The sequence below is a fragment of the Nyctibius grandis genome, chromosome 9, assembly GCF_013368605.1.
Source record: "Nyctibius grandis isolate bNycGra1 chromosome 9, bNycGra1.pri, whole genome shotgun sequence".
Taxonomy (NCBI): domain Eukaryota; kingdom Metazoa; phylum Chordata; class Aves; order Nyctibiiformes; family Nyctibiidae; genus Nyctibius; species Nyctibius grandis.
In genome coordinates this window covers 12,743,297-12,764,688 of record NC_090666.1, presented here as the reverse complement: position 1 = coordinate 12,764,688, position 21,392 = coordinate 12,743,297, and the positions used below count along the sequence as shown (strand labels likewise).

The 21,392-nt window shown below is 37.3% G+C and overlaps 1 protein-coding gene across 1 annotated transcript in view; it reads right to left on the bottom strand.

Moving 5' to 3' along the window:
- LOC137667504 (titin-like) overlaps window positions 1-21,392 on the bottom strand; it is a 245,020-nt gene that overhangs the window by 102,182 nt on the left and 121,446 nt on the right. Inside the window, 21 exon segments of the mRNA XM_068408322.1 lie at window positions 68-2,017; window positions 3,061-3,144; window positions 3,364-3,417; window positions 3,799-3,876; window positions 4,398-4,502; window positions 6,102-6,182; window positions 7,103-7,177; window positions 7,747-7,842; window positions 8,318-8,401; window positions 9,052-9,135; window positions 9,390-9,488; window positions 9,713-9,913; window positions 10,088-10,198; window positions 10,450-10,533; window positions 11,588-11,671; window positions 12,641-12,724; window positions 12,990-13,115; window positions 19,257-19,406; window positions 19,739-19,822; window positions 20,117-20,194; window positions 20,443-20,523. Of these exon segments, the coding sequence (XP_068264423.1) occupies window positions 68-2,017; window positions 3,061-3,144; window positions 3,364-3,417; window positions 3,799-3,876; window positions 4,398-4,502; window positions 6,102-6,182; window positions 7,103-7,177; window positions 7,747-7,842; window positions 8,318-8,401; window positions 9,052-9,135; window positions 9,390-9,488; window positions 9,713-9,913; window positions 10,088-10,198; window positions 10,450-10,533; window positions 11,588-11,671; window positions 12,641-12,724; window positions 12,990-13,115; window positions 19,257-19,406; window positions 19,739-19,822; window positions 20,117-20,194; window positions 20,443-20,523 (3,873 nt within the window).

Below are 21,392 nucleotides of genomic sequence, written 5' to 3'. Positions count from 1 at the left end.
AATGGTATTCTCCTGAAGCAAATAGTACAACCACTTTGTGGAAGAATTTGGCAGCAGTCTTCCTCACCTCGCTTTGCATGAAACTTCGCAGGAACATCCAGAACTTCACGTGATTCTCCAGGTGCATCCAAATTCCTGTTCTCACTCGACAGTCTACTGGCCTGCTCAATCATGCGAGCAGGTTCTGATTTCCGGTATTCTTTCTCTCCTTCTGCTTTCTTGGGAGTTATTATCTTACCTATGCTTGAGGAGTAAGTAACTTCTCCATTTGCAGGGATTCCTTTGCTTGATGGCATTTTGTCTGAAAGCTTTCCCTTCTCTTTTTTCATGGTAACAGATGTGCTTTTTCCAATGCCATGTTTAGCTGATGGTTTTTTATGTAATGTACCTTCTGCCACTGGAAGTTCTTTTCCCAAAAGCTTCAATTCTTCCACAGTCAAAGGCTTCTTTTCTTCAGTTTTATCTTTGCTGCTTTTAAGAGCTGGAGTTTCTTTACGTTCATCCTGAATTGTATGAACTTCTTGAAATTGTGTTTTATCTTTACTCCCTTGTGGCTGAATAGGAACTTTCTTTACTGAGTCAGATCTGTCAACTATTTCATCTTTGACTCCCTTTTCCTGTTCTCCTATGGAAACTTCACCTTCCATTCCTTCTCCTGTAGTTACTGTATCAAATTCTTCTTTTTCCACAGGCAGCTTTTCAAGGGCATTTGACTGTCTAATTTTGTCCTTTTTAAAGTGTGTGCTGAAGGTAGTTCTCTTGTCCTTCTCTGGTATAATATTTTTGCCTGTTTTTTTATCACTTAGGAGTGCTTTCTCAGCCAACAATTGTCCTGAACCCTCTTCATAATGAACTTCTTCTTCCTCTGCAGAATATTTTTCTCTTTCTTTCCTTTCCACTACTTCTGGCTTAAGAACAGATGGTTTAAAGATTATGTAAGCTTTTTCTCTGGAAACCTCCTCATCTTCAGTGGGGTGTTCTAGGTCAACATATTTTCTCATTGCTGGTTCAGTCTCCTTAGTGAGGTCTGAGGAATGTAGTTCTGCTGATGTAAAGTCCAGATTCTCATCTTTCTCATAGTCTTGAATAATTTCTGTTTTCTTTGCTTCTTTATTAAGAATCTTATCTATAGGAATTTTGGCTGCTGTGGTACCAGATTTCTTCATCCATTGAATTTTATTTTGTATGCCATGCTCCATGGATTCTCCAAGAGGAACCCGAGATTTCTCTAGAGTAAAACCTCCTCTCTCTTTTTCACTTCTAAGCAGAGGAGTTTCATCTGTTTCTGCCTCCGTGATATCCTTTACAAATGAAGTTTTATCCTTAATGGGAAATTCTTCAGGTTGCAAACTGATTTTTGATTTTCTGTCTTTTCCTAGAAGTCTTTTCTGGTCCCTGGGCTCATATGGCTCTCTGGATATATGTTTAGGTACATAAGTTGTCTTAATTTCCTCTTCTTTTTCATGCACAGGAATCTTTCCTTTGTGAAGAACACTAAACTTGTCAGAGGCTTTCTCTACAGCACCTTCCCTATGAACAACCACTTTAATTTCATCCCCCTTTCCTTCTCCAGAATCTCTTTCTGCATATTCAGATGCTATAGAAATAAATTTCAATTCCTCATCAGGTAGTGGTGGTTCATCCTTTGCATAAGTAATGTGATCTATTGCAGCTTCTATTTTCTCACCTGTAAGGGTAGTTTTTCTTGAAACTATAGCTGTCATTTCTGGCTCCTCTTCTTCAGGAGCCAGGATAAAATATTTAAGAGCCACTTTCTCCTGCTCATCTCCCTCTAGCTTCAGCATTCCATCAGCTGTTTCCAGTGAGATTTTATACTCACGTGGCTCTGCTGTCTGAATGTCCAGAACTGTCTCCTTAGGGCTTACTCTGTCTTTCACATGCAAGCTTTTCTCAATCAAAATCTTCTTTAACACAATTGACTCAGGCTTTTCTTCTTCCACTGGGGGCATTTTATCTCTATGCTTTAGTACAGATGGTGCATCAGGCTTTTCTGCAGCTACAAAGGTTTCACAGGTAATTTAGAGAGTTAAAATCCATAAGAATAAGCATCGGGAACAACATATTTTAAGATAAAATTTCCACCTATACCTGAAATAAAATGAACATAGAACACTTTTTCTCCACACAACAGAAAAATTACAAAAAAGTCACAAAAAAAAAGAAAGATAAGAATGGCACACAGAAACAGTACAGAAGTCCTAAGTAAACCACTGTTCTGGTACAGAGCATTGTCCCACTAGTTTGCCAATTTAAATCCAATCCAGGTTAAAAGTAGCAGAAAATGACAGCTTTCTAAGGCCTATCTGGACACCTACATAAAATGGGTTAGTTATGCCACTGCAGGCCTGGCTATATCAACAAATCAATGGCCAAGAGACATTCATTACTGCGTTTCTCAAGTGCCCAAGATCTGAGCTCTACTGTAACGTGAGGCCCTTTGAACAATGTGCGAGCAGCAGCATGTACATCAGCTCTACCGGTGGACCTCAGGCTCAGAGTGCTTAAGAGGAATTGGACTCTTCACAGTTTGTTTTTCACAGCAGGGTATGATCTGGGTCCTAAGTGTATCAAATGAAAGTAGCAGTACTCTAGTTCTTCAACACCACTGCTACTTTTCCTCAGGACTTCAATAACAAATGAAAAGCAGAAAACCAAACAACACAAGAATTGCTTAGAAACATGTGTAACTGTTCTTTTGCTAGAAAATACAAGATGCAGTTCACAAGACACACATCAGGACATGAAAAACATCAAGGAATCAACAGAATACACAAATTTCATAGTAGGACAACAAATAAAGGCACACGTATCACAATCCAGCAATAAGAGCACAGATTCATCTCTATGGTATATAAGAGACACTTGTCTTTTAGATTAGGTGACAGCACCTACAATAACAAGATCTTTGAATAAGACCTCAAGTCTTCCTGTAATGAATGAGTTATATGATTATACAGGTCTTCACTCTTTTTATCCTGAAGGTATTTAGGCATCTCAGAAAGAAAAGTCCTATAAATAGCATAGAATAAACATAAATACCTGCTTTCTTTCCAACCACTGGGACTGTCACTGGAGTAGTAAGAGCTGGTGCTGGTTCTGCTGCTGGTTTTGGAGATTTTAGAGCTGTAGGAAAAAAAAAAAGGATATCTCATATTTGTTTTAATAAATAATTTTGGTTTAAATATTATGTTCTTTACAATGTTCTGTAGATTGTATGAAAGTTACAATCTTAGTAATACAAAAGACATTTGTTTAATGTCCTTTTAGCCAGAAATCTCTGAATGGAAAATAGTAGATGCACAAGAAAGGCTGCACTGGAATTCATGACTAAAGAATTCTTACCTACTGCAGGTTTAGGTTCAGGCCCAGGAAGTGTGACAGCTGCTTGCTTAGGTTCTGGCATTTCAAACACAACAATTACAAATAGGTTAATTTACATGTTTTGTAATCTCATTGAACATTAAAGGTAGAAGCAACAATACAGAGTTAATCAAAGACAGAATTTATTGTTTTATAATTTATTTAGCCAGAAAGCAAGAAATTAACTCAAGATTAACTGTTATAAAGCAAGATACAATGGAAAAAAGATGATTTTTTTCAAGCACTGAAGAATTAAAGACAACAAGAAATCTAGAAGAATGCAAAGTGGTTAATCATGACACAATAGTCATGGACACCCTGGATGATAGTAATGCATTAGGTTAATATATCATGATACTCAGCAATGAGTATCATTTAGTTGCTGCAATATGGAAAAAGAGCACCACACATCTGTACCTTTTGGCAGTTCAGGCACATGTTTCTCCTCTTTTTTTATGACAGGTATCTCAGTTTTCTTCTTAGGAACTTCTAGGACTTTAAAATATTATTTTCATTTTTAAGATATATTGAAACACCTTGAATCCCCAGATACAATTATCTCCAATGTATTTAAAAGTTTTCATTCTTTTTAGACATAAACAGTTTCAGATGTACATAAGGTTTAGGAATATATATTTTTAAGAGTGCGATTTGAATAAATTAGAAACACTAAATGGACAAAAGGACAAATATTTGCAAAATATTAACTAAAAGAATGTTTGGATTAATTGTTTTGCTGTAGCTGTATTTTTATCAGTATCATAAAATATTTGTAAAGTTCTCTTCTATACACAGTGAAGATTGCAAAGCAATCCCAAAACGCAGAATTCAAACCCAAAAATGGACGTCAAATTTTGCTGTCCTTTCAGCAAATCTTTAATTTACACAATTAGGTTAATGCAATCCATCTTTTAAAATCTCACTTTCATTCCTGAATTCAGAGAATACTACTTAACAGTGGGATTTTTTTTTCTTTAATTATACTTTTCCAGATAGATTTGAATGTAATCTAGTACCTTCAAGTTTCTTAATTTTTTCTACTGGTGTAGGTACTGGTTTAACTTCTGGTTTAGGTTCTTTTTCTGGTTTAGGTTCTTCCTCTTCTGATTTCTTTTTAAGAACTTTAAAAGAAAAGGAATTTCAGTTTTTAAAGCAGAGATAAACAAAACAATAAGACAAAAAAAGAACAAGACAAAAGACTGAAAATATATCAACAATCATGAAGAAGCAGGGGTGTAAAATACATAGTTCAATATAAATGGAAGATTTTGCCTGGAGGGTCTAGAGCACTGAGGGAACTGGGGTTGTTTAGGCTGGAGAAAAGGAGGCTCATGGGAGACCTTATTGCTCTCTACAACTACCTGAAAGGAGGTTGTAGTGAGGCAGGTGTTAGTCATTTCTCCCAAGTAACAAATGATAGGACAAGAGGAAACGGCCTCAAGTTGTGCCAGGAGAGATTTAGATTGCATATCAGGAAAAACTTCTTCACTGAAAGGGTTATCAAACATTGGAACAGGCTGCTCAGGGAAGTGGTGGAATCACTATCCCTGGAGGTATTTAAAAGACGAGTAGATGGGGTGCTTAGGGATATTGTTTAGTGGTGGACTTGGCAGTGCTAGGTTAATGGTTGGACTTGATGATCTTGAAGGTCCTTTCCAACCAGAGCGGTTCTATGATTCTACGATTCTATGATTCTAAGATACTATTCTGAAAGCCTTTTAAAATTCATCTAGAGCAAAAAGATGCTTTTATTAAGAGCAGTCTACCTGAGAGGAAAGATGTCAATGTTAACTGCCTATTATAGAATAAAATTTCTTATAATATCTTACAATATATTTTTTATAATATTTAAATGATGACTTGCTATACACAATTATGAATTAATAACTGCAGTTACAGATGATTTTCAGAGACAAAATACAGGATTATGGATTAAACTCCTATTGACTTCAGTGAGAGAACAAGACTGAATCTTTAAATGTTATATTTGGAGAGCTCAAATTTATATAATGTCTGTTTTTCATTTTACTTATTTCACTTATTTTTGTCCTATCAGATATCAGCCTTGGATATCTAATGAGACTATCATCTGAAAAACTTAATATCTATATTTTATGATGTTGTCTGAAATTTGAAGGTTGGCTGCAAGATGCATGGTCATGAATCAACGTGTTGTGGTATTTCAAAGAGAATTGGAATTAGTACTTCCTTTTTCTAAGCAATACTTGACCATGAAGTGATTCAGAAGGCTCCAGACTGCAAGAAAGGGGACTGATGTCCAACAGTACCATGGGGTTCTGCAATTTGTGCAATACTTCTAAGAAAACCATAAAAGAGAATACAGATGCTACATATGTGACTTTAATAACATTTACACTGTCACTAGAAAATGTTTAGGGGTCCAGAAGCTGAAGACAGTGAAAAAGTGTCAACTCTAGTATAGGCTTTACAGAGATTAAGAAAACAGAAGGGAGTTATAGGGAACCAGATTTTCAGTGTTCTGTTCTGTCTTCATCACAGATCCTTTGGATCTGTCAGATTTTCAGGATATCCTGACTTCATCCCTGCAACTATAAAGGCTTTCCCCAAGGAAGAAACATCAGGCAGTACTTTGTTGGTGTAATTTTCCATACCACACACATATAAAAATGTTTCTCAGGGGGATATACCGAACAATGTTAATATGCTGGGTTTTTTAAAAGAGAGACAAGTTACTATACCTCTTTTCAAAACAACTTCTTCTTTTGGTGGAGGAGTAACTTCAGGAATTACTCTGCGAGGTTTCTTTACAAGTCCAGGCACTTAAAAGAATATTATTCCAGATTTAATTATGGGCTCATAATAGTAGTAAGAGCTAACCAGCAACTAACCATTCCAAACACACAAATCAAATGTTGGTCCACTACTGAATATTAAAAGCAAAGGTAAAACTGCTGAGGTTGAAGTCGATAGTTTTAATACTTTATTTTTATTATTTGCATACAGTTGTCTTCTAGGCTTATGCATAAGAGGAAATTTTCATACAAATCAACAAAAGAGAAGTATGGTTTGAAAAAACTATACAGGTTATATATTCAAAGAGAGTTATCATATATCTCCTTTTCCTCTTTCTTTACAGGCTTATGTTACATCTCTGTTCATCTGAACTGTCTATCTATGATGTTCAAAAGGATCCAGTTAGTTTAATTTCTAAACTTGCAACAGCATTGAGAAAAGATGGTTACTTCTTAGCTGCTTAGCTTGTCTTAAGCTCCAGCACATATGAAAAATATAATGAAGTATTGTAAAATGGCTTTCTCAATTCATTATTCATCTCCATCTCTGGAAAGCATCCTCTCACTTGTAACAATAAGTTACATTTCAGACAAATAATAAACTAAGTATGTTTGAACAATGCTATACATATTTAAACAGGTTTTTTTACTTCTCTCTAAGCAGAGAACCAAAGTGAGCATCTACACAAGTGACAAAACCTCATAAAAACTCTCTCACTCTTTTGTGTTTCTGTTTCTTGCATCTCATGGATTGCATGATGGGAGATTAAAGTGAATAAATATAACATGAACATATACACCCAAGACTGGAGTCCACTGTTGAGCATAATCTAACAGACAGCTTTTTGATATTTCTGAGCAAATTAAAGAAGATAAGATACTGAGAACTACAACTTTGGGCTCATGAGAGGCTTAATTTAAGTAAGATTCTTATATTAGCTAGGTACCTTTAGCAGGTGGGGGTTCCAATTTTGGAGGCTCACCAGGTTTTGCAGTCACAACTTTCTTCCTTGATTCAGGAGCTTTAAAGAAAATTATTTTAATTTTACCACATACATCATTAGATTCAAAAAAGAAAAGAACTTTCTAAAAAAACCAAACAATTGATTAATGCTATTGACATAATAGAAAGACAAGAGCTACAAAGCTAAGATTCTGGCTGATTAACAGTTTAGAAGAAGCCAGATAATCTGTAGGAAGCACAGTTGATCTGAAAACCATGTTCATATAGTAACACCAGCAAATGATTGCTGGGGATTCTTTTCATTTGTAAGAACATGTTAAAGACAGAAGAATTATGTTAAGGATAGAAGAATATGTTAACTTGATTAAGATTATTTTTAATAAATTGATTTTTTTCTGTAACTATTGAAAAGAATCCATGTAAACTGATTTGGCATAACACTGGTAAAAAATCATAAGGGATTGAGCATTAGTAAGGCGCACCATTAGAGCGATAGTAAATTAGAAAAGAAAAAAAAAGATCCAAAGTGATATGTTTAAAAGCATGCTTTTCAAGATTCATCAGTATAAATTAAAAGGATTATATGTTTGAGTTCCCACTGTTAATTATGGCTTCAGATGATTATACCTTTAAGTAGTTCTTTTGCCAATTTAATGTCTTCTGTTGGTGGAGTAGGTGGTGGTGGTTTTCGCTTTTCAGGGATCTTCTTTTCAGGTTCCGGCGCTTTAAATAACATTAGGTAGATTTAGTGTAAATTCACCACCACAGTAGTTATGTGAAGTGTAATGTACAAATGTAAGGATGGCCATTTTCCACGTCCAATGAAGCCAGTAAAAAAATTTCTTTGAATTAAATGGGAGTATGAAAGAGCCTTAAGCTATTGCTTTGTAGCATGCACACAATATAAATATCCAAGTCGACTTAAAAAAGCATATTAATAACATGAGAACAAAGGTGGGAAACAAAATGACGGGGAGACTCTCATTGACAAGAAACAAAGTGAAAGCGTTTAAAATAATCTGTATGGTATACTTAGAATTAAGAGATCAGAACTCATTTCCAAAACATAGTAAGAGGAAGAATTACATAGAGACCTACAACATACAGGTACATGTGCGAAGAATGACAGAGCAAGAAAAAAACTGCACAGTAATGAAAGAAAAGTGTCTCGCAGCCTCTAGACAGGTACTTTGTATACCTTCAACTGGTAACGCTTCTTCTACTTCTGCAACTGGAATTTCTTCTTCTTCTTCAGGCTCAATCTCCTTTATGATTTCATATTCTTTAAAGAATATTGACAATTGGTGTAAGTTTTCAATGATAAGATCATTTCACATGAAAAATTATGTAGATATCACTAAAAAGAAAGCTACTCCAATAGACACAGACAAATACATGTTAGGATAAGTAATCACTCAGTATCTGTTACCTTTGCAGTTAATGCATGCTTTTGAAAAACTACTCTCATTCTATGTAAGAATGAATCAGGGCTGTGTGAAGGATAGTATTTTTTATGTATACAATAAAAACTAAACATTTAATTTGTGGATGAGTCATTGTAACTGGAAAGACTAAAAACTTCAATGCCCTCAATTCATTTAAGATTATAACAGCAATATAAATACTAGGTTTTAAGAGACTCAAATTTAGTGGGAATTGATTACTATCTTAAAAAGAGACACACTTTGTTAGGAATATCCTGTATAGGAGCATATGTCATTTGAAAATATTTAATTTTGAAAGTTATATTTTACTTCCAAATGTGAAAATATAATAATAGGTACAGGAAACATAGGCTAGTATCATCTAAAGTATGAAGCAAACAATTTACAAACATTACAACGGGAAAAAAAGGACATCTATTTTAAAGCTTATGTTTGGAAGAACAGGACAAAGGATTGTCCTAACAATAATAGCTATGATGGCATATACCTTCACTTGGCAATGGTTCAGGTATTTTAGGAACAGCAACAGGTACTTTCTCCTCTGGGACAGGTTTCTTGGGCACCTCAGGCACTTTAAAAAATATTAGTTGCTTTTATTTGCATGTATATAAATGTACATATGAAACATTAAAAAGACAAAGAAAGCTAGCACACAGAAAATCACAGTAACAATGACCATAACCATGAAAGACTGTTTATGCTCCAGTCTTTCTCAAGGTAGTCTGCACACAACTGACACATTTTATAGACTCAGTTATGAACAAAGAAAAGAGAGAAGAATAGAAAAAAATTTCTTCTCAGGAGAAGCCTCCTGGCAATATATACCTTTGGTTGGAAGAGGCTCTGGTTTTTTAAATTCTGGCTTTTTAGGTGTTGTGAGAGGCACTTTCTCTTCTGGGACAGTTCTCTCTGGCACTTCAGGTGCTTTAAAGATATTAGTAAATTTCAATTTTTGTGAACATTAAAATACATACGTACATACAATAGTGAAAACTGCAATGACTAAGAAGAGTAAAGCATTAAAAACATGAAGAGTTAAATTTTAAGTGACATATTATTAACTCAGATACTTAAGCACATCAGTGAAACATAGGAAAAAGTATTCAGAGAATACAGAAAAGGAGAGGCTCAGTCACTGCTGAATGTACCTTTACCTGAAGGAACTTTATGTTTTTTAAGGACAGGCACAGGCTCTGGTACTTTTGGCACAGCCACAGACTCTGGTTTCTTGGGCACAGCCACAGGTTTCTTTGGTATAGCCACAGGTTTCTTGGGCACAGCCACAGGCTTTGGGGGAATGACCACTGGCACCTCCTCTTCTGTTTCTTCCTCCTCAGCCACCACAGGCACTTTAAAGATATTAGTTTCTTTTACTTGACCAAGCTAAAGATCAGGCAGATACAGAAACAACACGACCAAACGCCGCTCTCAGCCCTCCCCACAGAACGCAGAGGGGCAAAGGGCACTCAGTACTGCAGCAATCCAGAGGGCACGGCAGGCTCTTTCAGAACACCACCATATACCTTCAGCTGGAGGTGCTTCTCGCTCTCCAGGCTCAGCAACTGGTGCCACCTCTTCTGGCGCTTCCTCCTCCTCTTCCTCTTCTGGGACCTCTGCCTCAGGCATCTCAGGCACTTCAAAGATATTAGTGCGTTCATTTTACATTGGTGAAAACAGGTGCCAAGTAGGAACAAAAACCAGGGCAACGCAGACAGAACGTCACAACAGCCAGCTCAAAACCTCACACACATGTGCAGCACCGTTTAGCCTGCATGCATAATCTTGAGAGTCTTGGTTTGGAAACAGAGACAGGCCAAGAGACGGTAGGACAACACTTAAGAAGATTAAGTATCTTCTTTGTTAAGTTTTGCATGAAGACAGGTACCTCTGGGTGCTGGAAGCTCTGGTGCTTTGGCAATGGCCACAGGTATTTTCTCCTCATGAGCAGCCTTCCTGGACACCTCAGGTGCTTCAAAGATATTAGTAACAGTCAGTTTTATACGTTAAACAGAAGATGAACAATGAAATGTAAACTAGAGATGCACTCATGGAAATAACCAAACTGGTCTCATGGTATTGACCTGTCTCTCTCTCTCACTCACTCACACACACACACAAAACCACACACGAGCACAGGCACAAGCACAGAGTGATTCTGTGGGAAAATGATTGGCTATGTTTAGTACAGCTTGAGGGTGAGGTGTGAATTAGGATACCCCGCTCTGTACTCAACAGCCTTTCCTCCCTGGGAGGAGAGACTGTCATTCTCAGCCCCGCTGGGATCTGACTCTTTCCTGAGAGCAACCTCAGCCCATATCTTATCTGTTGCCACTCTTTATAAATCTGCTAGTGTTTTGCATTCAGCAGTGTGGGCAGTGACAGGGTAAGGAACCCAGTATTTCTCCTTTGTATCTATTTCAGTCCTTCTCCATTTCCGTTATTTCTTTATGCTTTTCTTTTAGTGGCTTAGTTCCTTATCCTAAGTAGCTCTCTTGCCTCAATTTTCATTTCACTGTGGCAGCTTCCACAGCCTGTATGGTCCACCAGAGTTTATAACCATTTCTTCTTCATTATAAACTCTGAAATTATCAGCATTTTCTTTAAGAACTTGACATGCTGTCACTTCTTACTGCTCTCATATGTGCGTTTCTAAGTAAAATTGTTTTTTCATTTTGCAAGATTTATGTCTCTCATATACACTAACTGACACTGTCAAAAGTTATGGAGACATTCACTGTGTCAATTTAAGATAATAAAATTGTGCAGTAATCTGAAAAACTCATGATCAAGTGTTAAAATATAACATTTCTAGTATGTGCTGATTCAGAATATAAAACCAAAAAAGTATATTCCAAATATCATTTGGGTTGTTTATACAAAATAGTAGGTAATTGAATTCCTAACTGATACACAGCAGAGAAATTTCAAGTAATCACAAAGGGATAGGAAAAGAGACGTCAGAAGTAACATGTAGGACAGTAAGAAACAGTCTCATACAGGCTGATGCATATGACGACAGTTACCTTGAACTGGTGCAGGTTCTGGCTTTTTTGGCACAGTTACAGGCATGGGCTCTTCCAGAACACCTTTCTTGGGCACCTTGGACACTTCAAAGATATTAGTATATTTTAGTTTTGTGGGCACTACAGATGTATACGAAATAATAAGACAATCAATAGTACATGCATGCAGTCTTCTTTGAGAAAGTGCTGTGGTTGCACTCAGTCATCACTTCTGCTTTGCTTCAAACACGTGGAATGACGAGGGTGTCAAATAGGTCATGCAGGAGATGGAATTCTGTGTTTAGTTTCTGTTTCTGAGTCAAGGTGGAAATGTAGAAAACACAGCCCTCTTTGTAACAGCTGATAGGAGACTTATTTATGGAATCCTACTGTATTTGAGTATCAGTCAGGTATCAGTAATGACTACTTTGTCATTGTAACATAATTATGTTTGTAAAGCAACATTTGCTTTATCATTACCACTTTTTTTTTTTATAAATTATTTCCATTCTTTACACCTCCTCTTCTTTTTCAGTTTTCCTCAGTTTCTGTCTTTTAGATTCTATTGTTTACAGAAATATATATTTTCTCTCCTCACTTTTGGATTATATTAGTGACCCTTTCAGGGGCTAATAAGATCTTCAGTAGATATATCCAGTCTTTTGCTGGCAAATCTACCTCATGTATACTGGCATTAACTTACTTTTAAAGAGGAAGAGAACTGATACCGCTGGTCATCCAGCAATATAGTCTATCAGAAAATTCAGGGATGCAACATTTTTTCTTTAAACTGAAGACTTATTTGCAGGCTCTTCTTCAGAACAACATATTATTTTGTTTAAGCATTCGCTAACTGTTGATTCTTAAACTTTATAGAAAGTTCAGAAAGCTGTAGATATTTTTCCAAAGAATTGAATCTAGTTTTTCTGTCATGTTTTTGACACTCCACATTGCACTTCATATTTCTTATGCACCTATCTCCAATAGGTCATCACTAGAAAAACTAGTTCAACTCAAGTCCAGAAGAACATGATGTTTCTTTTTAATGATGATACTAATAGTGATGACATGTACCTTCGGTTGGTGGTGGTTCTGTTTTTTTGGGTACAGCAACAGATGTTTTTTCTTGCAGGACAGCTTTCTTGGACACCTTGAGCACTTTAAAGATAGTATTTCCTCTTAATTTCACAGTTAAAAAAATGCAAAAGATCATAACACTTATGATAAAATCAAAGAGTTTAGACATTTCTAACACTGTAACATTCCTCTAGTGACTGCTTGGTTAGTCACATATGCAAAGATAGGTACAGCAGAGGCTAGGGGTAGAGGACACATAACAAATCTTATACAAAAGAAAGGATAACAAATGAAAATATTAATCAATACCCTAAAAAAAAAAAGCAACTCCCCTTAGAAGATATACCTTTAGCTTGTGGAGCTTCTGGTTTCTTTGGCACAGCCACAGGTTTCTTAGGCACAGCCACAGGCTTTGGGGGAATGACCACTGGCACCTCCTGTTCTGTCTCTTCCTCCTCAGCCACCGCAGGCACTTTAAAGATATTAGTTTCTTTTACTTGATGAAGCTAAAGGTCAGCAAACAGCCAAATGGCAAGCAGCAAAGCAGGAAAGTAAACCCTTGACAGACTACTAGAGAATCCTCTTCAGACAAGCATTCATCCCTCAGGTGGACTAGCCGCAGCAAAGAGCCAAGGTGTGGGCTTATGACAGAGCGCTTGCTGACAAGCCCCACCCTCTCCTGCAGGCATGTACAGGCAGATACAGAAACAACACGACCAAACGCCGCTCTCAGCCCTCCCCACAGAACGCAGAGGGGCAAAGGGCACTCAGTACTGCAGCAATCCAGAGGGCACGGCAGGCTCTTTCAGAACACCACCATATACCTTCAGCTGGAGGAGCTTCTCGCTCTCCAGGCTCAGCAACTAGTGCCACCTCTTCTGGCGCTTCCTCCTCCTCTTCCTCTTCTGGGACCTCTGCCTCAGGCATCTCAGGCACTTCAAAGATATTAGTGCATTTATTTTACATTGGTGAAAACAGGTGCCAAGTAGGAACAAAAACCAGGGCAACGCAGACAGAACGTCACAACAGCCAGCTCAAAACCTCACACACATGTGCAGCACCGTTTAGCCTGCATGCATAATCTTGAGAGTCTTGGTTTGGAAACAGAGACAGGCCAAGAGACGGTAGGACAACACTTAAGAAGATTAAGTATCTTCTTTGTTAAGTTTTGCATGAAGACAGGTACCTCTGGGTGCTGGAAGCTCTGGTGCTTTGGCAATGGCCACAGGTATTTTCTCCTCACGAGCAGCCTTCCTGGACACCTCAGGTGCTTCAAAGATATTAGTAACAGTCAGTTTTATACGTTAAACAGAAGATGAGCAATGAAATGTAAACTAGAGATGCACTCATGGAAATAACCAAACTGGTCTCATGGTATTGACCTGTCTCTCTCTCTCACACACACACACACAAAACCACACACGAGCACAGGCACAAGCACAGAGTGATTCTGTGGGAAAATGATTGGCTATGTTTAGTACAGCTTGAGGGTGAGGTGTGAATTAGGATACCCCGCTCTGTACTCAACAGCCTTTCCTCCCTGGGAGGAGAGACTGTCATTCTCAGCCCTGCCGGGATCTAACTCTTCCCTGGGAGCAACCTCAGCCCATATCTTATCTGTTGCCACTCCTCATAAATCTGCTAGTGTTTTGCATTCAGCAGTGTCGGCAATGACAGGGTGAGGAACAGAAATCCCATCATCATTACTATTTCTCTTCTCTATTTCTGTTCAGTTCTTTCAACTCTTTTGCAGTGTCATTATGTGGGGGCTTTTGTCTTATTGAGGTTTCAAGACTTCTGTAATCCTGTATTTAGAAATTGCTTTTGGTGGGGGTAAAAAGGCTACTTGCAGAATGAGCAAGTTTCCTTGCTCTCCTTCTTCATGCGATGCAGAACTGTTCTGCACAAATACAGAAGATCTGGTGGTCTTGTACCTAATGACTATGTGCAACTGAATTGTAGATTTGCAGAACCCACTTTCTTGGTTCTCCATGAGCTTATGGTCAGAAAAAAGTTATATCAATATATGACTACAGACATATGTTTCTGTCATACAAAATTTGACCACAGAATGAAGACCATCCTGATCTGCCATGCATTCGAATAAACACTGCATTTACCAATGACTTTGGAGTATCTGTCATTTGACATCTAGGCCCAGATCACATATGCCCAAGTCTTAAAATACTACTGTCCTAGCTAGGTATGTCCCTCTTTTTACTTCGGGACTTCTTTTCCCATAGCAACTTCAGTTCCTTCACAGTCCATTGAACCCAGCTTTCCTCTTTATTCTCTCTGAAGTGATCAGTTTTTATGGTTTTTTTTTGTTTGTCTGTTTTTTTAATATTGCTGTGTCATGACTGTGTCTTGTTACTACCACATAATAGGACAGGGTTGCCAGTTGGTAGTGGTTAAAGAAAAATATTTTGGGTAAAAAATCCATTTGTATTACTTGAGATTCTTGGCAAAATGATAAAGACAGATGTTTACACTAAAAATCCAAAGTAGAAAGCTCTTTCCCATCTTATCAGTTTTGATATATAGAATTTTAGATTCTGAATACATATGAAGGAGATTGGGAGAGTCCCTCATGTTCCGTATGTATTTGCTATTCTAACGATAGAATTTGTACACAGCAGAGCAAGTAGAAATTTCAAGTAATCACAAAGGGATAGGAAAAGAGACGTCAGAAGTAACATGTAGGACAGTAAGAAACAGTCTCATACAAGCTGATGCATATGACGACAGGTACCTTGAACTGGTGCAGGTTCTGGCTTTTTTGGCACAGTTACAGGCATGGGCTCTTCCAGAACACCTTTCTTGGGCACCTTGGACACTTCAAAGATATTAGTATATTTTAGTTTTGTGGGCACTACAGATGTATACGAAATAATAAGACAATCAATAGTACATGCATGCAGTCTTCTTTGAGAAAGTGCTGTGGTTGCACTCAGTCATCACTTCTGCTTTGCTTCAAACACGTGGAATGATGAGGGTGTCAAATAGGTCATGCAGGAGATGGAATTCTGTGTTTAGTTTCTGTTTCTGAGTCAAGGTGGAAATGTAGAAAACACAGCCCTCTGTAACAGCTGATAGGAGACTTATTTATGGAATCCTACTGTATTTGAGTATCAGGTATCATTCATGACTGTGTGTTCTGTGCTGCTTTTGGCACAGTTATCTTTTTACTTGTCACTTGGGTATTATCACTATTTTTATCCTTCTGGTTGACTTCACCTTTCTTTTTCTGTCTTTGTCTGTTTCCTCTCATTTTTGCTTCACACATTCTTTCCTGTAACAGCTCTGGCTTCCGTTCTACTCACCAGATGCTACTTGTAACTGTTTCCTGTTCTATTCATTTAAATTATTTAAATGCTTTAAATATCATAACTGTGAGGTGGTACTTCAGCTGGGGAATGTCATTGTATTTCAGATGGAGAGAATCTGGTGGCAGATGGAATGTTTACTTCCCTGGCCAGTGCTTGGGACTTTCTAAAGGAAATGGAATGATGCAGCACCGAATCAATCTGTGATGTTATATACAGTTTTAGAGTATTTTTTTAGTATTTCAATTATGAAGTCACCCATCCTGATTAATCTGAGAAAATAAATGCCTCTTACAAGGCTCAGTGAATTAGGTGTTCACAGGAACTTTATAGCTCTTTGGTGCTGTTTGTACAATGTAAAAACTTTGCAAATCACAGACTGGAGAATATTGACATATGACCAAAATACAGGCAAATTATAATTAACAGTTTAAAGAAAATATTCTGCTCCATGATGCTACCCATGGCAACACAGGTACATAGAGATAATTGCAATTATTTTGCTCTATGTACAGAACCCGCTACTCTGCTGAAACCTTCAGTTTCTGCTTATTTGGTCCTTTCTCGTAGAATCATAGAATCATTCAGGTTGGAAAAGACCTTTAAGATCATTGAGTCCAACTATAAACCTAACATTGCCAAGTCCTACTAAACCATTTACTAAACCATCCCTACTAATAATGTGAACAACAGTTTATGCATTCATTCTCTTCTTAGCATCCATAAAGTTTTGGCATTTATTGGTAGACAGGAGTTCATCATACTTGCTGGATTTATTGCTATAGCCTAAGAAATCTTAACTCCTGAACTTTTTGAATATGCCAGAAAACCCCAGTATAACAAAAATTTGGATGGTTTTAGGTGAGGAAACACTTGACGCCCCTGCACAGCAATTCATGTTTGGTACATCTCTCTCACATTTTAGATATCAGAGTATACAGTGAACGATCAATTTAAAACGAAATTAATTAAAACAAACAAACAAACAAACCCTTCCTTATGATTATAATCGTGGTGGCATGTAACTTCAGCAAGTGGAGCTCCTGGTTTTTTAGGTACAGCAATGGACACCTTCTCATCTGGGACAGCCCTCTCAGGCTTGTCAGGCACTTCAAAGATATTAGTGCATTTCATTTCACAATTACAATACAACTGGACATAAGTACAGAGACCGAAACACAGAGGACAACAGAACTGTTCTGAAGTAACTATCTGGCACACACTCATACTCAGTATGATCTGTTTAGCAAGCATCATTTAAAACTCCAGATTTGAAATGACAGACAGAACAAAAGAAGTTAAGATAATACTTAAGAGAAGATTAGGTGTGTTTATCATGTATTCATGATAACACGTACCTCTGCCTGATGGAGGTTCTGATTTTTCAGGAACAGCTACAGGAGTCTTCCCTTCTGGGACAGCTTTTTCAGGCATTGCAGGCTCTTTAAAGATATTAGTATCTTTTAGTTACGTGTATTAAGCTTTAAAATGAGCAGTGAAACATAGTATACTCAAGAGAAGGAAAAGAGATCCTATTCATAAGAGGTACCTTTAGACCGTGGAGCTGCTCTTCTTTTAGGTATCGCAACACTCTCTTGCTTTTCGGCCAGCTTGGCTGGTGGTGGTTCCTCAGGTGCCAAAATAGGCTTTCGTTCTTCCGATGCCACTTCAGGCTTTGGTTTTTGAAGTGCCATAGAAGGCTTTGGTTTTTGGGGTGCTAAAATTAATTCTGGTTCCTCAGGCACCACAACAGGTTCTGACTTGCTGGGTGCCACGACAGGCTTCAATTTTCTGGACACTTCAATAGGCACTGATTTTTGGAAATCTGCAACAAACTCTGTTTCTTCAGGTGCTACAACAAGCTCTATTTTTTGGGGTGGCAAAAAAGGTTTTGTTTTGGGGGGCACTACAACATGCTCTGATTTTTGGGTTGATGCAACTGTCTTTGACTCCTCAGGCACCACAGTGAGCTCAGGTTCCTCAGGGACCATGAATGGCTCTGGTTTTTGGCATTCCACAATAGGCTTTTGTTTTGAGGGCATCACACCATGCTTTAGCTTTTGGGGTGGCACATCAAGCTTGGGTTCTTCAGGTACCACAACAAACTCTGGTTTCTCAGGCACTACAACATCCTCTGGTTTTTGGAGTTGCACAACAGGCTTTTGTTTTGGGAGCATCACACCATGCTTTAGTTTTTGGGCTGTCACATCAGGCTTGGGTTCCTCAGGTACCACCACAAACTCTGGTTTCTCAGGCACCACAACATGCTCTGGTTTTTGGGATGCCACAACAGATTCTGGTTTTTGGGATGCCAAAACAGTCTCAGGCTCCTGAGATGCCACAACACGCTCTTGTTTTTGGGGTGCCACAACAGGCTTTTGTTTTCGAGCCACTCTAGCAGGTTCCAGTTCTTGAGGTTCTGCTTCTTGAGGCTTTGGTTTTGGGGGTCCTGCAATGGGCTTTGGTTTTCGGGAAACTGGAACAGGTACTTTGTTTTCTGGTAAAGTTGTCTCAGCCACTTTATGTACACGAAAGATATTAGTTCTAAATTTAACAACTGCACAGACAATCATACCAAATTTAAGTGAATCATAAAACATAAAACCACAATTGTAATGAAAAAAAATGATACCTGATTGATATCAGGTATCAATCATTTATGTTAGCCTTTTTAAGGATGAATATACCACATTTTGGCTTTTCTCCCTCTTCTCTCAAATGTACACTACTGTCCCCTCCCAAGCCTCATGTCCCCAGATGCAAGTGCACATGTGCACTGATAGTATAACTTAAGCTATAAGTAAAATCCATAATAATTATAAACAGAATGGACAGGACAAAAGATATTAATAACATTGCAGGTAGTAAGTTGAAGACTTTCAAGAATTAGCAGTGATGGCATCTAGTTTTTCTTGGTGGAGCTTCTGATATTTCAATTACACTGAAATATTCTTCTCTTAGCTACCAGAATAGGTACTCCCTTTTCTTCTACTATTATAACTTTAAAGATATTAGTTGTGGTTGTTTTCATGAACCAAAGTGGGCAGAATAGTAAGAACAAGCCAAAATAGTAGGAAGAATTGAAGTATAAAATACAGGCAATTCAGACATCCAAGATTTGTCATTAATCTTCAAAAAGACCCATGTATGTCTGTTTCACACATACATGCAGATACATAGAATGAGTATAGTTTAGAATCTCAGAAAACAGAAGGCCTGGAAAATCACAGTTTTAAAGAAAAAAGGAAAAATATTGCTTTTGTTATTTTATTAGTGTTGAGATTTACCTTTCTCTGGTAGAGGTTCTGGTTCTTCAGGTGCAGCCTCTGGTTCTGGGACAACCATAGGTTCTGGTTCTTTAGGCACAGCCTCAGGTTCTGGTATTTTAGGCACAGGTATTTTCTTTTCTGGAACAACTTTCTTCGGCACCTCAGGTTCTTTAAAGATATTTATTTGTTTTACTTTCAGGAATTTGAAGAATAGGAATTTAAAAAGTGATAATTAATAGCTCCAAGGTGAAAATTATCAAACAGCATCAGAAAAAAAAGGACCCCTTATAAATAGTCTGTGTTTTTTTTATCTTGCTTGATGTACACCATTAATAACCATTGTTGCTTACCAGGAGCTATTCACAAGTGAAGACAATACAATCTGTAATATTTATAAATAATAGAATATAAAAAAGGATGATAACACGAACTTAAAAAAGAGAATATTTAGAGAAACAGATTAAAATTTCTGTGCAATATTATCAGTATTGAGCATGTACCTTTAGGTGGTGGAGGTTCTCGTTTTTTAGGAACTTCAATGTGTACTTTTTCTTCTGCAACTTCTTTCTTGGGCACCTCAGGCACTTTAAAGAAAGTAATTAATTTTATTTTTGCGAAATTCAAACATATGTCTGCAGCATTAAGACACTAAGAACAAGAAAAACTCAGGGACATTAAAAAGAATCAGTGGTTTTGGATGTGAATATCAACTTTTTTCTTTGCCTACAGAAAATTCTCTGTGATGTCTCACACATGCAAAACCTACAATTTAAACAGCAAAAATATTTTATAGAACATTTATAGTAAAAGTAAATTACCAATGAGTTAAAATGGTACCCTAGACAATGAAGAGTTTTTCTTTCATTAACTGTAGTTACCTTTAGTTGGAAGTTTGGGTTTCTTTGGTACTTTAACTGAAACTTCTTCTGGGACCACTTTCTCTGGTAGCTCAGGCACTTGAAAAATAGTAATAACTTTTACTATAAGTATTTAATAAGCAACATTAAAGCACAACAGCAGAACAGTATTAGTGAGAATACTATTTACCAAGATCTATTTTTTTCACGCAACACATTTGTTCACTTGAAAAACCCTTGACAACAGAAGAAAATTCTAACAGTTCGTGTGTACTGCCTTCTTTAGTGTTAAAACAATAAAAGAGTGACGTTTTTGATTCTGTTAAGTTTGTCATAATGACAGGTACCTTTAGCTGGTGGAACTGCTGGTTTTTTAGGCTCTGCAACTGGTATTTTCTCATCTGTGACTTTCTTGGGCACTTCCGGCACTTCAAAATTAATAATCATGTTAATACTAAGAATTTAAAGAAATTTAAGTAACACTAGAATGGAAAAAGAAACAAACAAAAGGACACCAGGTGACATCAATTAAACATAATACCCTTTACCAAACAGGCTTTTTGCTTTCAGTCTGGAATGAGAGTGATTTGAGAGGAATGAAGAGGCTGCTCCCACAAATGAAATACAAAAATCACAGTCTATAAGTTAGAAAGATGGGGCGATAGTATCAAAAACGTCTTATCAGTGAAAGTAAGACAAATTTTTACCATAGTTTTGTTACTGACAAGTACCTTTAGCCGGTAGTACTTCTGGCTTTTTAGGGACAGCAACTTTGATTTTCTCTTCTACAACTACTTCCTTGGGTGCTTCAGGCACTTTAAGCAAAGAGATTATTTTCAGTTATTGTATGGAATTTTATAGCTATGTTCAAAACTTTTCAGTAGAAACTGCAAAGTAGGGAGGGGTTACACGTTTATTGACTTAATGTTCTTTTACGTCCTTGTAAAGTCTGAGGAAATACCTCAGAGTCTTTCGGAGTTTCTTCTTCTAAATTAGATTATATTTCCATTTTATTAACCACCTCCCACAACTCCATTTGACTAAGGCTGACATTGTCCATTCTGTATTCCTTGTAACATTATCATTTTTTCATCTCTGCATAGAGGGTTTTCTCCTATGTTAGACATCTGTATCACTTATACTGTACTTTGAAATTATTAAACTCTCTTTTGGGGTTAATTTTTCAATGTCAGTCAGGAGTATTTCAGATCACAGAAGTCCTGTTTTCTCTTTAAGATTTCTGCTGTGGTTCTCAAGAATCAGTCTCATCTTTGCCCAGCCACATCATCTATTTCTA